Source organism: Apteryx rowi, unplaced genomic scaffold (genome assembly GCF_003343035.1).
Source record: "Apteryx rowi isolate R43461 unplaced genomic scaffold, aptRow1 scaffold_613, whole genome shotgun sequence".
Classification (NCBI taxonomy): Eukaryota; Metazoa; Chordata; class Aves; order Apterygiformes; family Apterygidae; genus Apteryx; species Apteryx rowi.
In genome coordinates this window covers 76,139-92,937 of record NW_020450887.1, presented here as the reverse complement: position 1 = coordinate 92,937, position 16,799 = coordinate 76,139, and the positions used below count along the sequence as shown (strand labels likewise).

General features: G+C 41.5%; 1 protein-coding gene across 1 annotated transcript in view; it reads right to left on the bottom strand.

The window, feature by feature from the left end:
- The window catches only part of LOC112974603 (engulfment and cell motility protein 1-like), a gene marked incomplete at its 5' end in the record, with an annotated part of 183,896 nt that overhangs the window by 102,990 nt on the left and 64,107 nt on the right, over positions 1 to 16,799 (bottom strand). The window contains one exon of the mRNA XM_026083741.1: positions 5,474 to 5,610. Coding sequence (XP_025939526.1) covers positions 5,474 to 5,610 — 137 coding nt within the window. The remainder of the gene's footprint in view (positions 1 to 5,473; positions 5,611 to 16,799) is intronic.

The window sequence follows — 16,799 nt, the reverse complement described above, 5'->3', positions numbered from 1 at the left end:
ATGGGGTTACTGCAACTCAGCCAGCTCTGCAAAGTGCGGAGAAGTGCAGCATGTCGTTCCCGCCGCTAGAGGGGATCCCTGGAGCACACTAGGAGACCCGCTCGGCCTCCAGAGCCGCCACCACCGCCACACAGCCCAGCTGGGAAAAGGGGGACAGCATGACTGCAGTGAGGGTCACGTGTCCCATGGGGCTGCCCACAGCTTGCAGCCCACCCCGGCGTCTCCCCTACTTGCAGCAGACCTGCAAAGCGGGCGACAGGTCCTCTGCCATGGCCACTTCGTGTTGCTGCCCTGACCCTCTCCGGATGGCCTCCATAGGCCTTTGCTCCCTTATGGTTATGCTACACTATGATTTAGGTGTTGGCCGATGTGGCCTGCTTCCACACAGAACACCACTTACACAATTACTCTCTTTAAAATCCTGACCTTGAGCAATTAGTCATATTTTGAACCTAGCCTTCAGCAATTATTCATCCTAAAGCTACCTAAAACGTGACAATACTAGAGAAGCTAAGAAATCTGTAGCACGGCGCTTCCAAACCATCACTGAGCACAGAAACAATATTTTTCATTTTTATGTTATGCTTGGCTGCCTTTTCCGTTATCTTGTCATGGAGCAAGGAAAAATGTTCACAGGGTCTGAGCATGAGCAATAAACATCTCGTGGTTATCAAATGCCTCAGTGTTTGCTTCAGTATTTAATTACAGAACTCACGTAGGGCATTTATTGGTTGCATCTGCTGCCACTGTGAACAATATCCACTATACTGATTACCATACAACACACGGTTTGTTATGCATATAGCTGTCAGAGACACATATTACAGTCTTGGAGAGCAGACCCCACTCCTGCACCAGGGATCCGATGCTATGGTTTGGCACAGCACCGAAATATGCATGCAGCACAAGCCCCGTTGCTCAGGGGTACACAGGTCTGCCACTGAGAAATGAATGCCAGCTTTGCCAAAAGGCTGAAGACAGAAAAAATGCTATTCTTATTACTGCAATACAAAATAAAATTTCGTACTAACATTTAGAAGTTGGCATTTTATACTACAATGATCTAAAATATATGGCCAGAGGGCAAAATAAGTTAACAAGGGTTCTCAGTAATGAGAAAAATCAGTAGCAGCAATAGCCAACCCCCTTTCCTGCTCCCCAAACCTGTAGTTTCAGTGAATACAATAGACTTTGATCTCAAGTGCTGTACACCATGCAAGTTTTAAAGTTTTTCCAGTTTTGATGCCCCCTACTTAACTTCAGCCATGTTGAAAAGACAAGCTATGTCTTTGTCACAACTAGTAATTTTTGACTATCTAGGAACCCTATACACTATACACTGCACCCATTCTCTGCAAAGTAGATTTAAAACCTCAGTGGGTGAATCAAATAATTTTGCTCTCTATTACACAGTGGGACTGGAAGCAGTAAATTCTTTTTTTTTTTTTTCACTACACACAGAATTAACAAATTGTTCTGCAGGTCTAATAAGACAAGCTATGGCTGGCCCTGCAATTAAAATAATCCATTTGTTCACTCTTCTTCCTATTAGCATGTGAACTTCAAAGTTGTAAGAAGCACCAGTCTGAAATATCTGGAGAACAGAGGCAAGAGGATCATCTTGTCCCTTACCAAATGTCCTTCCTATCTGTGCAGGTCCTGTCTCATGGCAAATAATAGGTATATTTTACAATATCACTAATACAAGATAGCTATCACAATGCAAATTCTAATTAGGGCTAACCAGGTTCATTTACCTAAGTGCAGCTAGTGGAGATCACCACAGAATTTTCCATTGGGAATTTACATTAATGTGGCACCATTGGAGGAACTTTACAGTGGGGCAGTTACCTTGAATTCCACCTACCATCATGTAAAAAAACCCCAACAAAACCCAAAAAAACCTTCTTAAGTGAAGTACTTAGTAGCCTGTGGGGCAGCTAGGCCTGATTACCCTAAGCAGGCAGAGCAGAGTAGGTGGTCCCAATGCAAGGGAGGACTGACTGATGGGCACCCATTTAAAAGGTGGACTGGTGACAAAGGTTTCTGATTTCTGCTGGAATATGAGCAAACTCAGTCCAGCATTTTTGCAGTCACCATCGACTCTGAAATCAGTACAAAACCTTTTCTTCTGCTGTGATAAAACATGTAGAATTATGTAAAGTTTGGAGTCAAGATTATATTTTCAAAGTTGTAAACCATGCTGTCTGCTCACAAATGACTGTGGAGGACAGAGCTTGTAAAGTGTCCTTTGATCATTTGTAGGCTCAAAGAAAAACAAAAAGGTTTCAAATAGAATTGTTGCCACTTGCATGTCTGTCTATCTAATTGCACTTAATTCCCCTAGAAAACTCACCAGGCATGAATTATGTATGTCTTAAAATGTTATAAAGGCATAAAATAAGCTTAGCTGCCTGACTGAATTATTCTATTCAGACATCTACTAGTATATTGAGAGACTGTAAAAAAGGCTCTAAGTCTGACAGTATCATGCTATCGCCATAGAGATCTGAGGATTTTTTCTAACACATAGCAGTGTAAGAGTTGAGCTTGACAAAAGGTGTCTGTTTTAATGAATGAGAATCTAAAAGACAAAGCATGAGATCAGAAATGTCTCACTAAAACACCATCAAATTTTTCCAACTACCAAAAAAGTGCTGTTTTAATTATTTTTTTAAAGCCTTAAAATGAACAAACTGATATGAAATCTCCACAACATGGACCGAGTAACTATGGTGGAGAAGTATGTTGTTTCGCCATCAAAAGCCCTTGAGAATAGGCACTGAAACTTGAGGGCAAATATCCAATTACCTCACCTCTTTTAGCACCTATCATTCTCCAATGCAAAAGATGAGGAAACAAATCTTCATATGTGCACACAGACCTACCATCTCTCATATGTGCAATCTCCTGTGATTAATCAAAAATTTAAAATTAAACAAAAAAAGCTTCTTTTCTTCAATTATTATTAAAGATCACAGCAGGTAGATTAGCTTTCTAACAGAAACTCCAGCTATTAAAAGCTACCATCCAATATACTGAGAGTTTCCAATCATGTTTTTTGGAGATTTTGGGGGAGGAGGGGAAGGAGGAGGAAGAGAAAGAAAGATCCTATCACCCAAGGGAATAACAAACAGTAGGAAAGTGGTGTTTCATACATTACCATAGCAATGAAGTTATTGAAACTGAAAAACAGTAATACAAAGAAAGGTGAAAAGAGGATTTTTCACATAAACCAGACTACTGCAACTTGTAAGACCTGCCTTCTTTCCATTCACTCCTCAAAGTGGGGGCTGAATGCTCCCTGGGTCCACGTGGCCTCTGCCTGCCAAGTTTTCAACACTGACTGCTTGAAAATGGGTACAGAGAAGATGCAGAAAGAATATGATCACCCTGATCACCAAAGCCTTTGCCAGTAAGGATTAAAAATTGTATTGTTTGGTTTGGTAAAGCCATCAACACTGGCAGCTGTCACCCACTAACCAGATGGGTAAACCTTGGGTACCACTATATAACATATCATCCCCCACAATCCAGAAGTGTTTCACAAGTCCACACAACAACAGTTTGCTTCACTCACTGATAGTTATCAGCTGAGTGATGTACCTCACCACCACGTGTCATTTGGAAATGGATGAGAACACAAAATCTCTTTCTGACTAGAAGACAGGATTTAGATGAGCAGAACATAATGGTTGAACTGTTAAGAATGACAGAGTCAAAAGAGTTTATTATTCCCACCCCTTTATGAAAAGTGTTAAGAAATCAAGAGTGACTTGAGCAGACAGAGATCTTGGGTTTGTCTCTCATTCACCATACTGCCATCACCGCACACGAAGACTGGTAGCATGGTGGGAAATACATGAGCTTTGTTTGTCCTATGGGGTAAGTATCACCTACATCTGCAATGGCACAAGCAGTAGGACCTACTACCCACGCTACTCAGCCTGAAAGGGCTGCTGGGTGAAGGTACACCATTTTCAATAACAGACAGCAAAAATAACAAGCTAGTTAGATCACAGAAGAAACTGCTTGATCTTACAAGAAGCTCCACAGCAAGTGAAAAGTAAGTTTCTTCACTCTCTTTTTAGGTGGTTTGGGCTGCTGCTAGAAACAGGACTGTTCTTTACCTGAATTCCCTAGGATTACTAATAATATTCAAACTCAAATTCTGGGGAATTATATACACAAATACTTCTTTTCATTAAGATAAAAGATCTGTAAGTAATAGGCACTTATTAATACACTTGCCTAAGACAACCACATATTATGAAGTAGCCTTTTACAAGTTGTTGCTTTTTTATGACCTTGATTTCAGGTTTCCATACTGTTCACTGAATTATCTTGCTATTCTCCTTCTGTTCTTCTGGACCATTTGGTAAGAAAAGTGTGTCAGAAGTTCCAGGCAAGAACAAGCCTCTAGGTCATTGAGGCAAAACAGTTGGCATTTTGGACTTCCCCTCTCTTTTGCCAGGACTCTGGCCTTGCTGCCAACTATCTTACCTAAAATAAATTAACAATGGCTATTCCATACCGCATCCTGAAGATCCACCCTGACTCTGCAGGGGAAAATGGACATTCAGACCATTTCAAAAACAGGCCATTTCTAATCAGGAATTAGGCATGATCGCTCTCATTAGCTCTCCCGTAACGTTCATGTCTGGTGTCTTCACAGGATCTATATGGCAAATGCTAACACAGGGTAGCAGTCCACTTCTCGCTCTCAACGAACATCTCTGTAACCAACATCTAGTCTCATAGGCTAAAGATCCAGTTAAAGGACGTCCACAAAGGATGCCAGCTGGCCAGAAAAGTGTGAGCCTCTCAGTTTTGCAAAGTGCAAACAATACTGTCCAGGCTCCTGGTAAGTTAGAGACTTAAACTGGGACGTGTAGGGCCTCCTCAGCCAGCCAGCCCTGTTCTCCATAGCTTTGCTACTAGTCAGTAGATTGTCTGACAATTCCAGATTTATCTCCTCAATAAAAAGGGTGTGATACTGAGGTTTTTTTGTTTTGTTTTGTTTTTTAAGAATTTTTAGCTGGCTGCACTGCACCGCAGTTTGTCAGGATTGTGTCCACTCTTGAATATTTTACCATTTTAGTGCTCATATGAAATGAAAGGGATGCACAGAATTATCACCACAGTATTCTCCTTGCATTATTTACAACCTTAGAGGCTGCAGCACTTCAGCATAATATTACTAAAAGGCAGAATTTCCCCTCAAGCCAGGTTTTTATCTCCACAGTCTGCACCGCAACATGACTGAAAAAGGTCTACAAATCTCCCTTACACCTCCTATCCCCTACCCCCACTTTCTAAATGCTGCCTCTCTGATGTGCAAAGAAGCTGAACAGATGAAACTCCACAGCATTCAGTGGAAGTGAGATCAGTAAATCCCTGTGCCCTTAGGGAAGAGAGCACAGACATGCTTCACCATCCTGCCCATTTAGTCCCTCCCCACCCTTTTTCTTGCCTTGTTGAAGTCCTCTGAAGTTGCCCTCATTTCCTTCCATGTCTTGTTCAAGAGCTGAATGCAGATACAGAAGAATTCCTCAAATGATCTGTCATGGGTGAAGAACATGGGGTGGAAATCGTTGCAGGTCTCACTGGCTAAAAACAGAAAAAAACAAGGGAAATGGAATATTTACAGGCAGGAACTTCAAAAACAAACAAATAAAACAGAACCCAACTACACAGCATAGAAAATACCATAATCCTCAGGAATCCCAGTTCTAATAGAAAAGGATGCCAAATCATTACTCTGAAAAGCCAGCCCTGGTCTACAGCCTAAAAAGCAATAAAACACAGTACAGAGCCTCTCTCCAGCAGACCAGAAGCAAAACCAAGAGCAAGTAACTACCTGTTTGTCTGAATATTCTCTCAGTTTGTGCTTTGTTTGTGCCAAGTTCAGGCTGGGACAGGGAAAGACAGAGACAGAGCCACAAGCTTCTTCATCAAAACACCAGCCTTCCCCACTGCTAACAGTGTGGACCATATTGGCTGCTGAGAACTGGACGGCGAACCCAACGAGTCACAGAATAATATTAGATCAATGTATACACTGAAATGTGAAGCTCTGCTGACACAGCAGATAAACTACCATATTGCAGGTGGATACACCACAGAGGTAACCACAGAAATCTAGACAAATGTATAGATGAGAATATAACTGATCAATTCTTTTTCTATGAAAATAACTGGAAACAAAACAAAAAATGGATCTTGTCATCTGTCTCTTTTTGCTTTTGTTTCTTTCTTTTCCTCTTTAATCAAACACTGGCTTTAAGGAAGGCAAAATAAAAGAATACTATAATGATGATCTCAAAAAGGGAGAGTATAGTTTGACTGCTATGAAACTCCTAGAGTGAAGACTGGATTTTCAAAAACTAAGGTAGGGCTGAAGCAATGCTAACCTCTGGGCACTTCTGAAGAACTTGGGGACAGAAGAGGCTTTAGCCAGGGAGAAAAAAGGCTCCTTAAACCCTGCCATGACTTGCAGGGCTACTTTAGTAGGTGCAGACTCATACACATACAGCAACATCTTCCCTTACTTTCAGGATCAAATGGCCACCACTTAGATAAGGTTCCTCCACCACAAGAACAGCAGAAGTATTGTGCGTCAGGACAAACCGCCCTTTTTCTTGAGACTGGATCCTTGTCTCTGATATCTGCCCTCTTTCAGTGGAACTGGAGAAATTGGATTAAGACTCTCTGCAGGAATATGTGAATGGCACAGCTAGGCTGACTCTCTCAGCCAGTTGCCACCACTTGGTCCCAGTGCCTCCTTTAGCAGCACATCCATCTGTTTGGTGTGTTTAATTACCTTTGCCATCATAGCAGCTGCTGCCATAGGCATGTGAGTCAGGCTCAGAATCACCTGAAGCCTCAAATAAAAATGGTTCCTGATCTTTCCCAAGATGCAATATTCTAATTATACAGCAAATCTCTGAAGCTTAATTGTAGATTTGAGGCTTAATTTTAACATCAAATTTACTAAGATCTAATCAATTCCTCAGCTATGTAGTTAGGATGAGAGTTAATTTAGGAGCACCAGGTTTCATTCTAATCAAATAAACTTCATTTACTTCAAAGGATGTGCAGTCAAAGCAGAGACCTATATTTACGAGGCAGGACTCAATCCCTTTAAAAGAATAAAATGCCTGAGGCATGATTTTCAGAACACCTTCAGCTTCCATTCATTCAGCTGGAGCTGCAAGGGCTCAGCACTTCCAATAATCAGACCTTCAGCCTGTTAGAGACACAACAGAGCAGATTCTCAGAGGGCACTTGTCTTTAAGTCATGAAATACTATAATGATGAGAAGAAATAAAATAACACCGAGCAGAAGAATGCAGCTAGTACCTTGGCTATATAAGTCACAGCATGAAACAAGACAGTAACCTTGACGTACAGCGGCCTTTCTGATTCTCCTCAGAGCCTGAGCTTATCAYTGCTCCTCCTCATAAAAATCAATAAATCAAAATAAATGGAAAGGCTAGGGATTCTCAGAAACTTGATCATCGATTCTAACTCATGCTACTTACAATAATCAGCCCCAAACTGTATCTACTATGTTGACTGAATGCAGAATTAGAGGTGCTCCATTTTTTTTAAAACGTAACTAGATTACATACTGCAGTTTCTGACTTTTCAGTTCAAAGATAAAAGAGTAAAAATCACTATTATTGATATAAAAGGAGAAAGCTAAGCCTATTAGAAAGCAGGATCAATGTCTTAAAGGAACCCTAAGAAAAATTCAGAAACAAACAATAAACAACTTTTTCAAAATTCCCACTCAGCATCTAGATAGTGGTGAAAAAAATCCATATTCAAAGGTAGCTTTTTTGTATGTCTGTAAAATTCTAGGCAAAATGATCCAGTTCAATGGAAACATCACAAATGAAGCACATTAGCAGTATTCACATTATAGCATGCGTAGCAGCTGCAGCTCAGGCCAGGCTTCTGTTCTGCTCAGAGTGCTTAAATGTCTAACGAAAGACGGTCCTTCCCTTCTTGACAGGTAAGCTGAGGATGAAGAAAAAGGCAAAACTGTTACTGGCAGTTTCCAGAACAGAGTAAGACTGAGCCCCAACCTGTGCTCTTACCTCTCTCCCTCCAGTCCCAGGCCAGTGCCTTAACTACCAGAGTACTGCCCCCCTCTGCAGAGTGGGCAAATTTAGAGGCTGTTCAGTTTTACCAATTACAAACTTCTGGGATTTGTTTGTTTCTTCTTTTTTTTTCCCCACTACCTTGCAGTTTGATTAGCTGTAATCTGAAACTGAGGTCCATCGTTAGAACAATTTGGAGATCTTTTACACAGGATCTTTTACAGGTGCAAAATTTCCGGCCTTAGGCCTAGCACTGTCTAACCTTCGTTTTCATAAGCAGGAACCAGCCACCTCTATACCACAGAATCATACAAGCGCATGGCTGCAACCCAGGGACACAAATCAACACKGTTATTTAATAACATCATCAGGTTTTAATTACGCCTCTGAGAGATCACCTTTGAAAGGCAAGTCACAGAAGAAAAGCCTGGCCTACATAAATCAGGTGAAGATCTTGTTGATTTTCTCTTCTTGGCACAGCTCTTGGAGCTGTAGATCAATGTGCCACCTATTGGGATTCAAGTAGTCCGTCAAGCTTCTAGCTGATCTACAGCTGTGACTTTGAGAAACAAAGCTCAGTTCATTTCTCATCATAAATTGCACTGGAGGGGGGGGCAGCTAATTTCTACCTGGGAGTTTCTGTGGTTGAGTGTGTATTTTTAGAGTGTCTACCCAAAACAATTTAGTCTGTCAGTTCATTTTTTAAATTACGAGAGAGACATTCAAGCATCTCAGAGTGTTCAAATGGTAAACAGATTTGACATGTTACATTGTTCCTCTGCAGATTAGCAGAAAACGAGGAAAAAGCTAACAAACTGAGAAGGACGAAAAGAATTGTATCTTCATTTTTTACCATGTCTCTGAAAGCCTTTTCTCATGAGAAACAACAACAAAACCACATCAAGGTAGAATTTCTTCTAGCTGTGCTGAGAACAGTTAGGTATTTGCATACTTGCATAAGCCTGTCTTGGAAGGGCACAGAGCACAGTAGGACATTTCAATAACTGATTGACCTGAAGTAGAGCAGAGATTTAAATTTCAAAGTTGCTGTAGTGAACTGGATGCAGACAACAGATTTCTGCATGCAAGACAGATGCCAGGAAAGGACAAGTGTCGCCAGACCAAACGGCTGGCATGTCCCCTCCTCGCAGTTCAAACCAGTGTCACCAGTTAAAGGCCACCAGTTCACCAGAAGGTGGTACTGACGTTGCGCCGATAGCTGAGTGACACCCTTTCCACTTCAACCCAAAAATAGTTTGGGGGAGGATGCTGACTACATCTCTCCCTCACCTCCAAAAAAATAGAAGTGAGTTATGTATAGGTATTTTCATTTAGTTTCCATCCTAGAAAGGGAAAAAAATCTGTATATAATTTTTTTCTCTTACAATTTATTTTTTGTGCAATACTTGGAAGTAACACAGAGACAACCCCCCATCCCAAATTACAACAGCAGAGAGAGACACAATAATACACCCCTTTAGACAAGGTATTGCCCTAAGTCTTAAGAAAACTCTGCTTTCTTCCTGGCTTGGCTGCTGAATGCCAAGTTATTACTTGGTGCTCAATCTCTGCCATGCCTTTAAAGTGGTAAGTTGTCATTCTGATCTTTGGGAAGTTCCTGAAGTTAGAAAATGAAAAAGATGGTATTGATATGAAAGCAAGATAAGAAGTAATAGTCTGAAAAGGAACTTTAGAAACTGGGAACACCCAACATTTCATATTTTGAAATGCATTTTGAAAATCCACTCACGGTGCCAGGAGGGGACAGCTTGGGTAGTCTGAATGGCCATTTTCCAGGAATCAGGAATCTTAAAGACATCTGTTCTCTTTTAAAGAGATAAGATATAAAGCCTCTTGAAGAGTTCTGAGAAACAATCAGAAGATGCTCAGCTTTCACATTTGTAAAGAATCTGAAATTCTGCACCCAGAGTTTTTCCTCACGTGGGGAAATCCTGACTGTGTTGTGTGCATTACAGAACAAATGAGTAAAAAGCTGATATCCTGGTGCAAGAAATAAAAATATTATCCTGCAGGCCAAACAGAAACATGTATTATTCTTTTAGTAGAAGAGTGTTCAAATTAAAACAAAACCAAATACTAAAATCTTTCAGGTGTACTCAGACACTTAAACCTGCCTCTGCTACTACATGCGAAGACAAGGACTCCAGAAATCCTTGCAAAGCCTTGGCCATGAAACCATTACACAAGGTAAAGAACAGGCAAACCATCCAAAATAAGAGCTATGTTCACACCTCACACACAGCTCATGTTCCTGCTAATAATGAAGAGCCAGTAAAAGGTATACTGGCATATTTTAGCCAACACTTGAAGTATATGCTTCCTTAAGTTTTCTAGGAAGTGTTCCTTGATTGATAATTATGCAATACAGGAAGAAAAACGTTTAATGCTTTATAAAACTCCACAGTCCACTTCCTCTGCAACCTGTATAGTTACTTCCCCTGGAGACTGACATTTCAGTGGCTTTCCCACTCCTCTCTAGAATTAAGGGTTGAATCCATCATATTGGGAATGCATATCGAAGTTGTTAATGACTAATGAAACATCTCATCGTGGTTGTCAGCTACATAGAATCTGTCTACAAAATACAAGTGGAATGGATTTTGTTGAGTAAATTTGGATAATACATAAAAGCAATAACATTGCTGTGTGCTCTCAAATATTTCACAAGCTGGCAGACAGCTTAAATTGATCAAATAAATTAGTCAGTCAGTCATATAAATATGATTACCAGGCATTAATGCTGTTACCCTTAAAGGGACAGAAAGAGACCTGTGGGGAAGAGCAAGCCTCTGCAGTGGGGGTGTTATTAATGGATGCTGTGTTCCAAGAAACTCGTCAAAAAAAACATCCTGAAATCGCCTCCATCAGCAAGATGTTGAGATGAGGGAAGAAGTGAAACAAAGCCCAGGGTAGCTGGCTAGCAAAATCCCAGTGAGGGAGGGGTTTGACAATATGTGCACCTGCTGGAAAGGTGTCTGGGATCTCCATGACCAAACATTCACATAAATCTGTGTACTCTATTACTGAACTGCTGTTTAATTCTGCATGAGTCATTCATCCCCTCTGTTGTTTTCCAGTTTCACAGAATGGAGGTGACAGTATTTGATGAGAGGAGGGAAGTGGCAGAAAGATACACTGTCGTTTCTGAAGTGCATCTGCCTCCACAAATGAATGGTGCAATATGGACCTTGGACATCTCAGCCCCACTTGGCATGGCCTCCTCTGGGATTATTTACCAATAACAGAAGACAACCAAAGAGCAACTAATTCTCTCTAGCCCTCTCAGGACAAGGAGCATTGTAATTTCTGCTTTTCCCTGAAGATGAAACATAGTAAAAATAACTACTGCCATGACCATTTTTAAGTACACAATCAAAAATTCCCTCAGTAACACATACAATATGTAAGAAAAAGTGCACCTAATACTGCAAAAATATTGCAATTGCCAAGTTATCTACACCGCTGATCCCTGTAGCCTTCTAGCAATAATTTGAGATAAAACCTTTGGCTACCTTTCAGTCATGTGATAGGGAAGCAGTGTAACTTAAAGCAAGGAAGGTCACTGTGACAACGGCAATGCAATAATAAAGTAGTAATATTGCTGCCAATCGTGTCATTTCCCTTCCTAGGGAACAGTACTGTTTAAAAGGCTCAACTGTTATTAGAACAAAAGCCACTGGTCTTTTTTTCTTTGAATTGACAGCATTAGACACAGGCACCTAAGCTTCAAGAGACAGAACAAAATAATACAAAGAGCTAAGCTGCATTTGTTAGACTCTAAATCTAGGTGCAATTATTTGAACGTTTTGTATGAAACAAAAAAGGGACAAGGAAGCTCACCAGATCAATGAACTGTGCAAGATGTGCTGCTGGTATCGCAGGAAGTGGCAGAAAACGTCACCCCAGAATTCCTGACAAGAATATCAGGAGTGAATCCAATTTTTTCAAGTTCACTTCTCATTTCCATTTCTTATAAAAGAGGAGCCTGCATAGCTAGTTACTATGATAACCTCAGTCCAAGGGAGGATGAAAACCAAGACAGACACACTCCAGTCTGGAGGAAAACTAGCATAGGGCTAGTGAGAGGCTCAAAAGTCACTTAGTTTTTTCAGCATCACAGAAGCACAAGCAATTATGCAGGAAAGGGCAGAGTAGGGCAAAAATGCCCCCTCTCTGACAAGGTATGTAGTGTTTTCAGCACACACTGCACCAAAATTACCTAGATATTATGGGTACAGGAGACATCCAACAGCTCACCTTACCTAATCATATTTAGTTGGAAGAGAAAGGATATGAAACTGCTAACATGCAGCAAAACCACCAACTTGCACTCATAAAGCAACAAGGCAACAGCATTTCTCTGAACCAACAAGACTTCTGATTAAGAGAGCTATAGAGAGAAACTGGAGGGAAAGTACACATTAAAGGCTTCCTACAGTTTCCTTTCTGCTTTCCTTTCCTTTCCTAGCTTTCCTTTTTCTAAGCTGAGAATAAATTTCACCAGGAAATGGAAAACAAGGATTCCACAAAGCCTCAAGCCTGATGAGACAGGCAGGACTAGGACATGTACAGCACATGTTGCCCCAAGCTCCTCACTRACTTATCCAGATTCAATGTGAACCACTGCTGGACTAGAAACATGCTCCTCCCCAGTCACCCAATATCATTAAATAAAGGATTTTATTTTTTTTTAATCCCCCTCTATCATTTCCCCAACTGAAAGCAGTGCAGCAAGAAGACTCCTAACTACTGCAGCACAAGTCAGTAAAGCCCCACGCTCATCACTACCAACCAATCCAACAACTCAGAAATGGCATCTGTGCTATGGACTTGAGGAGGAGACTGAAGGATGAAATCCAGGCAGACTCACCCTGCCACATCCAGAGCTGATGGTGAATTGAAAGAAACACGTGAAGCCAGTGGTGTCCACACTACTATGCTGACTTTGTAAAAATAATTCCTTTTGCAAACATCAGTAAATACAGCGACTTCCCTGAACCTCTCCTACTTACAAGGGATCTGAAGACTGAATGTTGTGGTTCAGAAATGCAAACAGAAAGCCAAAGTGCAAAACCAGGAAGGTACTAAAATGATCTATATGCAACAAAAAAGATGACAAAGAATCAGTGTCACGCTAATAAGGGTGCCCCATCCCTTTCAGAAAGAACCTGTTTTTATTTGTGATGAAACAGGTGCTGGATATGAATAACTCCTCTGAACTGCCTCTAGGATGTGTCACAGCACACTGTTGGCCAAGCAGGAAAGTACTTGGCTTCCCTCTTCACTCCTCTGCTACTTCCAGTATAAAAAGATGAGATCAATAACAATGAAAAATGCAACTTTAAAACCTGACAGATAAAATGAAGTATCATTTTCAGAGGTGATGGAGCACTTCATTCAGATTAGTCATGCACTTACAGAAGAAAACTCTGTAAGAGTTGAAATAGTATGAAAACAAGGACTTGTATTTGTCCTATCAAAAAAGAATTTCCATATGTGAATAAGAGAAATAGAACTACAAGCACAGATCTGCAATTACATTCTAGCACATTTACAGGACCCTTGAATAAAAGAGTGTTAACCAATTATTGCAATAAATATGCTAAGAGAGTGTGAATGGTCACTTTGAGTAAACAAATATAGAATAAAAAGGACTTACACAGATAAAGCAGAATCTACAGAAGCACGTTTAACAAGCAAATGAACTATGCAAAACCTTCTTACACAAATAATCCTGCTGCTCTATCTGGTTCCTGATGCCTTACAAGGGTAATGATGGCTACATGAGAGCTTATAGACCATTTAAAGAGGCATTTCTGACATTTTTAAGTTCATGAACCGTCTACTTGAAGGCTGACTGACACAGCCAGTGGCATCCACAGAAGGTCAGCTAAGCTCACACCTATCAAGGGAAACACCTTGTCACACGTGTTACACCTTGACGCTTTAGTCCCTTCCCCATAACATCCTTTTCTCTCCTAAGTCCTCAAAGAAACTAGCCTTATTCCATATCTCCAGACAAATCAGGAAAAATGACAGTAATAATGGGGAAGGTAGATATTCTCATCATTTATAAGAGCAACATTTACACTGCATAACAACTCTGTTTAGCCCTACAACACTCAGTGGGAAAGTTTATTCCTAAATGCTATACTTGGGGACACTTTTTTATTAACTCTTCTGTCACCGCAGACCCAGAACGCTCAAGGCTGAAGCCCTAAGTCCCAAGAGAAGTGGGCACCTGWCCTGTCTTTGCTTGCATACCTCCTTGATGTGCACCCCAAGCAGCAAGCTGGGGGACTGCTGTTCACAGCAGGAACGCTGACTTCTCACTTCTTACTCTGCCTTTTCTAGACAGCACCAGCTTATTGCTTCTCCTCCCAAAGGAATTCTTATTAAAAAGCACACTGTTACTGCTAATTACCCATTTTCTTTATTAGGAAGTTATTTAGACTGCACTACAGGTTATAGCTCATGCCTCTCTAAAGACCTTCTGTGAGCTACTTCATCAAGAAGATACTCTGGTTACCATTTGAAATACAGACCATGCTGTTTCAATTCACAGGAGAGGAGCTGTCACTGAAAATTAAGTCTGCTTTAAATAGGCTGGCTAGGGCTCCATCTGTAAGCAAAACTTAAAGGAGCTTGTGAAAACCAGCAGAAAAACACTGCAAATAGTAACCTGGAAAATCTGCAGACATTTATTTTAGGTCCCCTTTTGTTATCTAAGCATCTCCTATTCCTTCTTTCCTCACATGGAACCTCTATGTTAAAATTAAACGTTTAAAGTGAAAACACAAAAAAAAAATGTTGTCATTGAGTAAAAGAGCTAGTGTAAAACACACACTTTTTTGTATTTGATCTTACAAGTGAGCAACAGCAGGAGAACTGCAAGAAAAAAGAAAAGGAAAAAAACCCCACACAAATGAGCAGATGGAGAAGGCAACAAACAAGGAGACAGGCCAGGAAGGAAACGCATACTTTTTCCCGGGACCAAATCATTCTTCTTCTTCTTCTTCTTCTTCTTCTTCTTAAAAAAGAAAAAAAAAAAAAAAAAGTTTCAGCTGAATTACTCATGAAGACCTGGCATGGACTGCCACAAACCCTCCATACCCATCACTACAGGTGCCAGTACATACGAGACGTCTCTTTTGGTGCACTTTTGTGACAGGCTATCAGGCTACCATCAATGCCCGATGGTGGGATGGCTATCARGCTGGTTGCCTGATACCCCTGCCTGATCAGCCAGGCTAGCTCTCAAGGTGCAATAGCTGGAGGAGGACAACTGACCAGCTACCTAGGAAGTGAGTAACTTGGCTAAACCTAGGCTAGCACTGACTAGGTTTTCCACATATCTAGGATTGTGGATAAAAGCTGCCCTGGCATCATGGAAAAGACAGCAGGACAAAAACACCCTGAATTCCCTAAAATCACCTGTTTTAAATCAATCTTGGATATAGTCAAAACACCAAACAAGGTAACAGAATGAGACATATAGAAAGATGACATCAATAGCAGTACAAAAAGATGATTACTTGTGATTAGGGTGAGGGAAATTCACTGTATCATACATCCTAGAGCAATGGTAGCTCATCACTCATGTCGTATCTGCTACTGAACTGTGCTGAAACAATACTACTTGCTCAAGAACCAGGAAATTCACTCCCACTAGCTCTGTTCGATTTCTCTGAAAAATATGTGTAGTACCATGACTACTACAGCTTCATTTAGAACAACTTACCTTAGCAATATCACCCCTCCTCCCTCCCCTTTTGCATCTCTTGTCTAGAGAGGTTTGTTGCCTGCCAGGGACACTCATACAAGATGTCACAGAAAGACTACCAAGGCTTGTCTGCTCGTCAGACTATTATTATGCTGCTCTTCCATGTGGGCGCCAATGACACCAAGGGCAAACTGGAGACCATCAAGCAGGATTTCAGAGCTCTGGGGATGGTGGTCAAGGGTCTGGGAGCCCAGGTCATCTTCTCCTCAATCCTGCCGGTGAGGGGGATGGATGAGAGGAGGAGGAGGAGACAGACTTTCCAAGTTAACGACTGGCTGCACCGCTGGTGTTGGCAACAGGGTTTTGGTTTCTGCGACCATAGGACCCTGTTTGAAGATCGACAACTGCTTGGGAGAGATGGGATCCACCTCACGAAGGGGGGCACGTGGGTCTTTGCCAACAGGTTGGCCAACCTGGTAAGGAGGKCTTTAAACTAGGAAAGATGGGGGAAGGGGAGAGTTATAGTGCCAGGGTAGCTGGCAAAACACAGCTCAAGTTGGGATGCCTCCAGCAGGTGAATGCAGCCAGGGAAGTGCGCATGGGATGTGGCTATGGAGGATCCTCTTGTATCCCTCCTGGGAAACCTGCATACTCGATCACCTCTCTGAAATGCCTGTACACCAATGCACGCAGCATGGGGAATAAACAGGAAGCACCAGAGATCTGTGTGCAGTCGCAGGGCCATGATCTCATTGCCATTACAGAGACATGGTGGGATAGCTCGCATGACTGGAGTGCCGTCATGGATGGCTACATGCTTTTTAGGAAAGACAGGCCAGGAAAGCGAGGTGGAGGAGTTGCTCTTTATGTGAGAGAGCAACTGGAATGTATGGAGCTGTGCCTAGGGGTGGATGAAGAGCAAGTCGAGAGCTTATGGGTAAGGATTA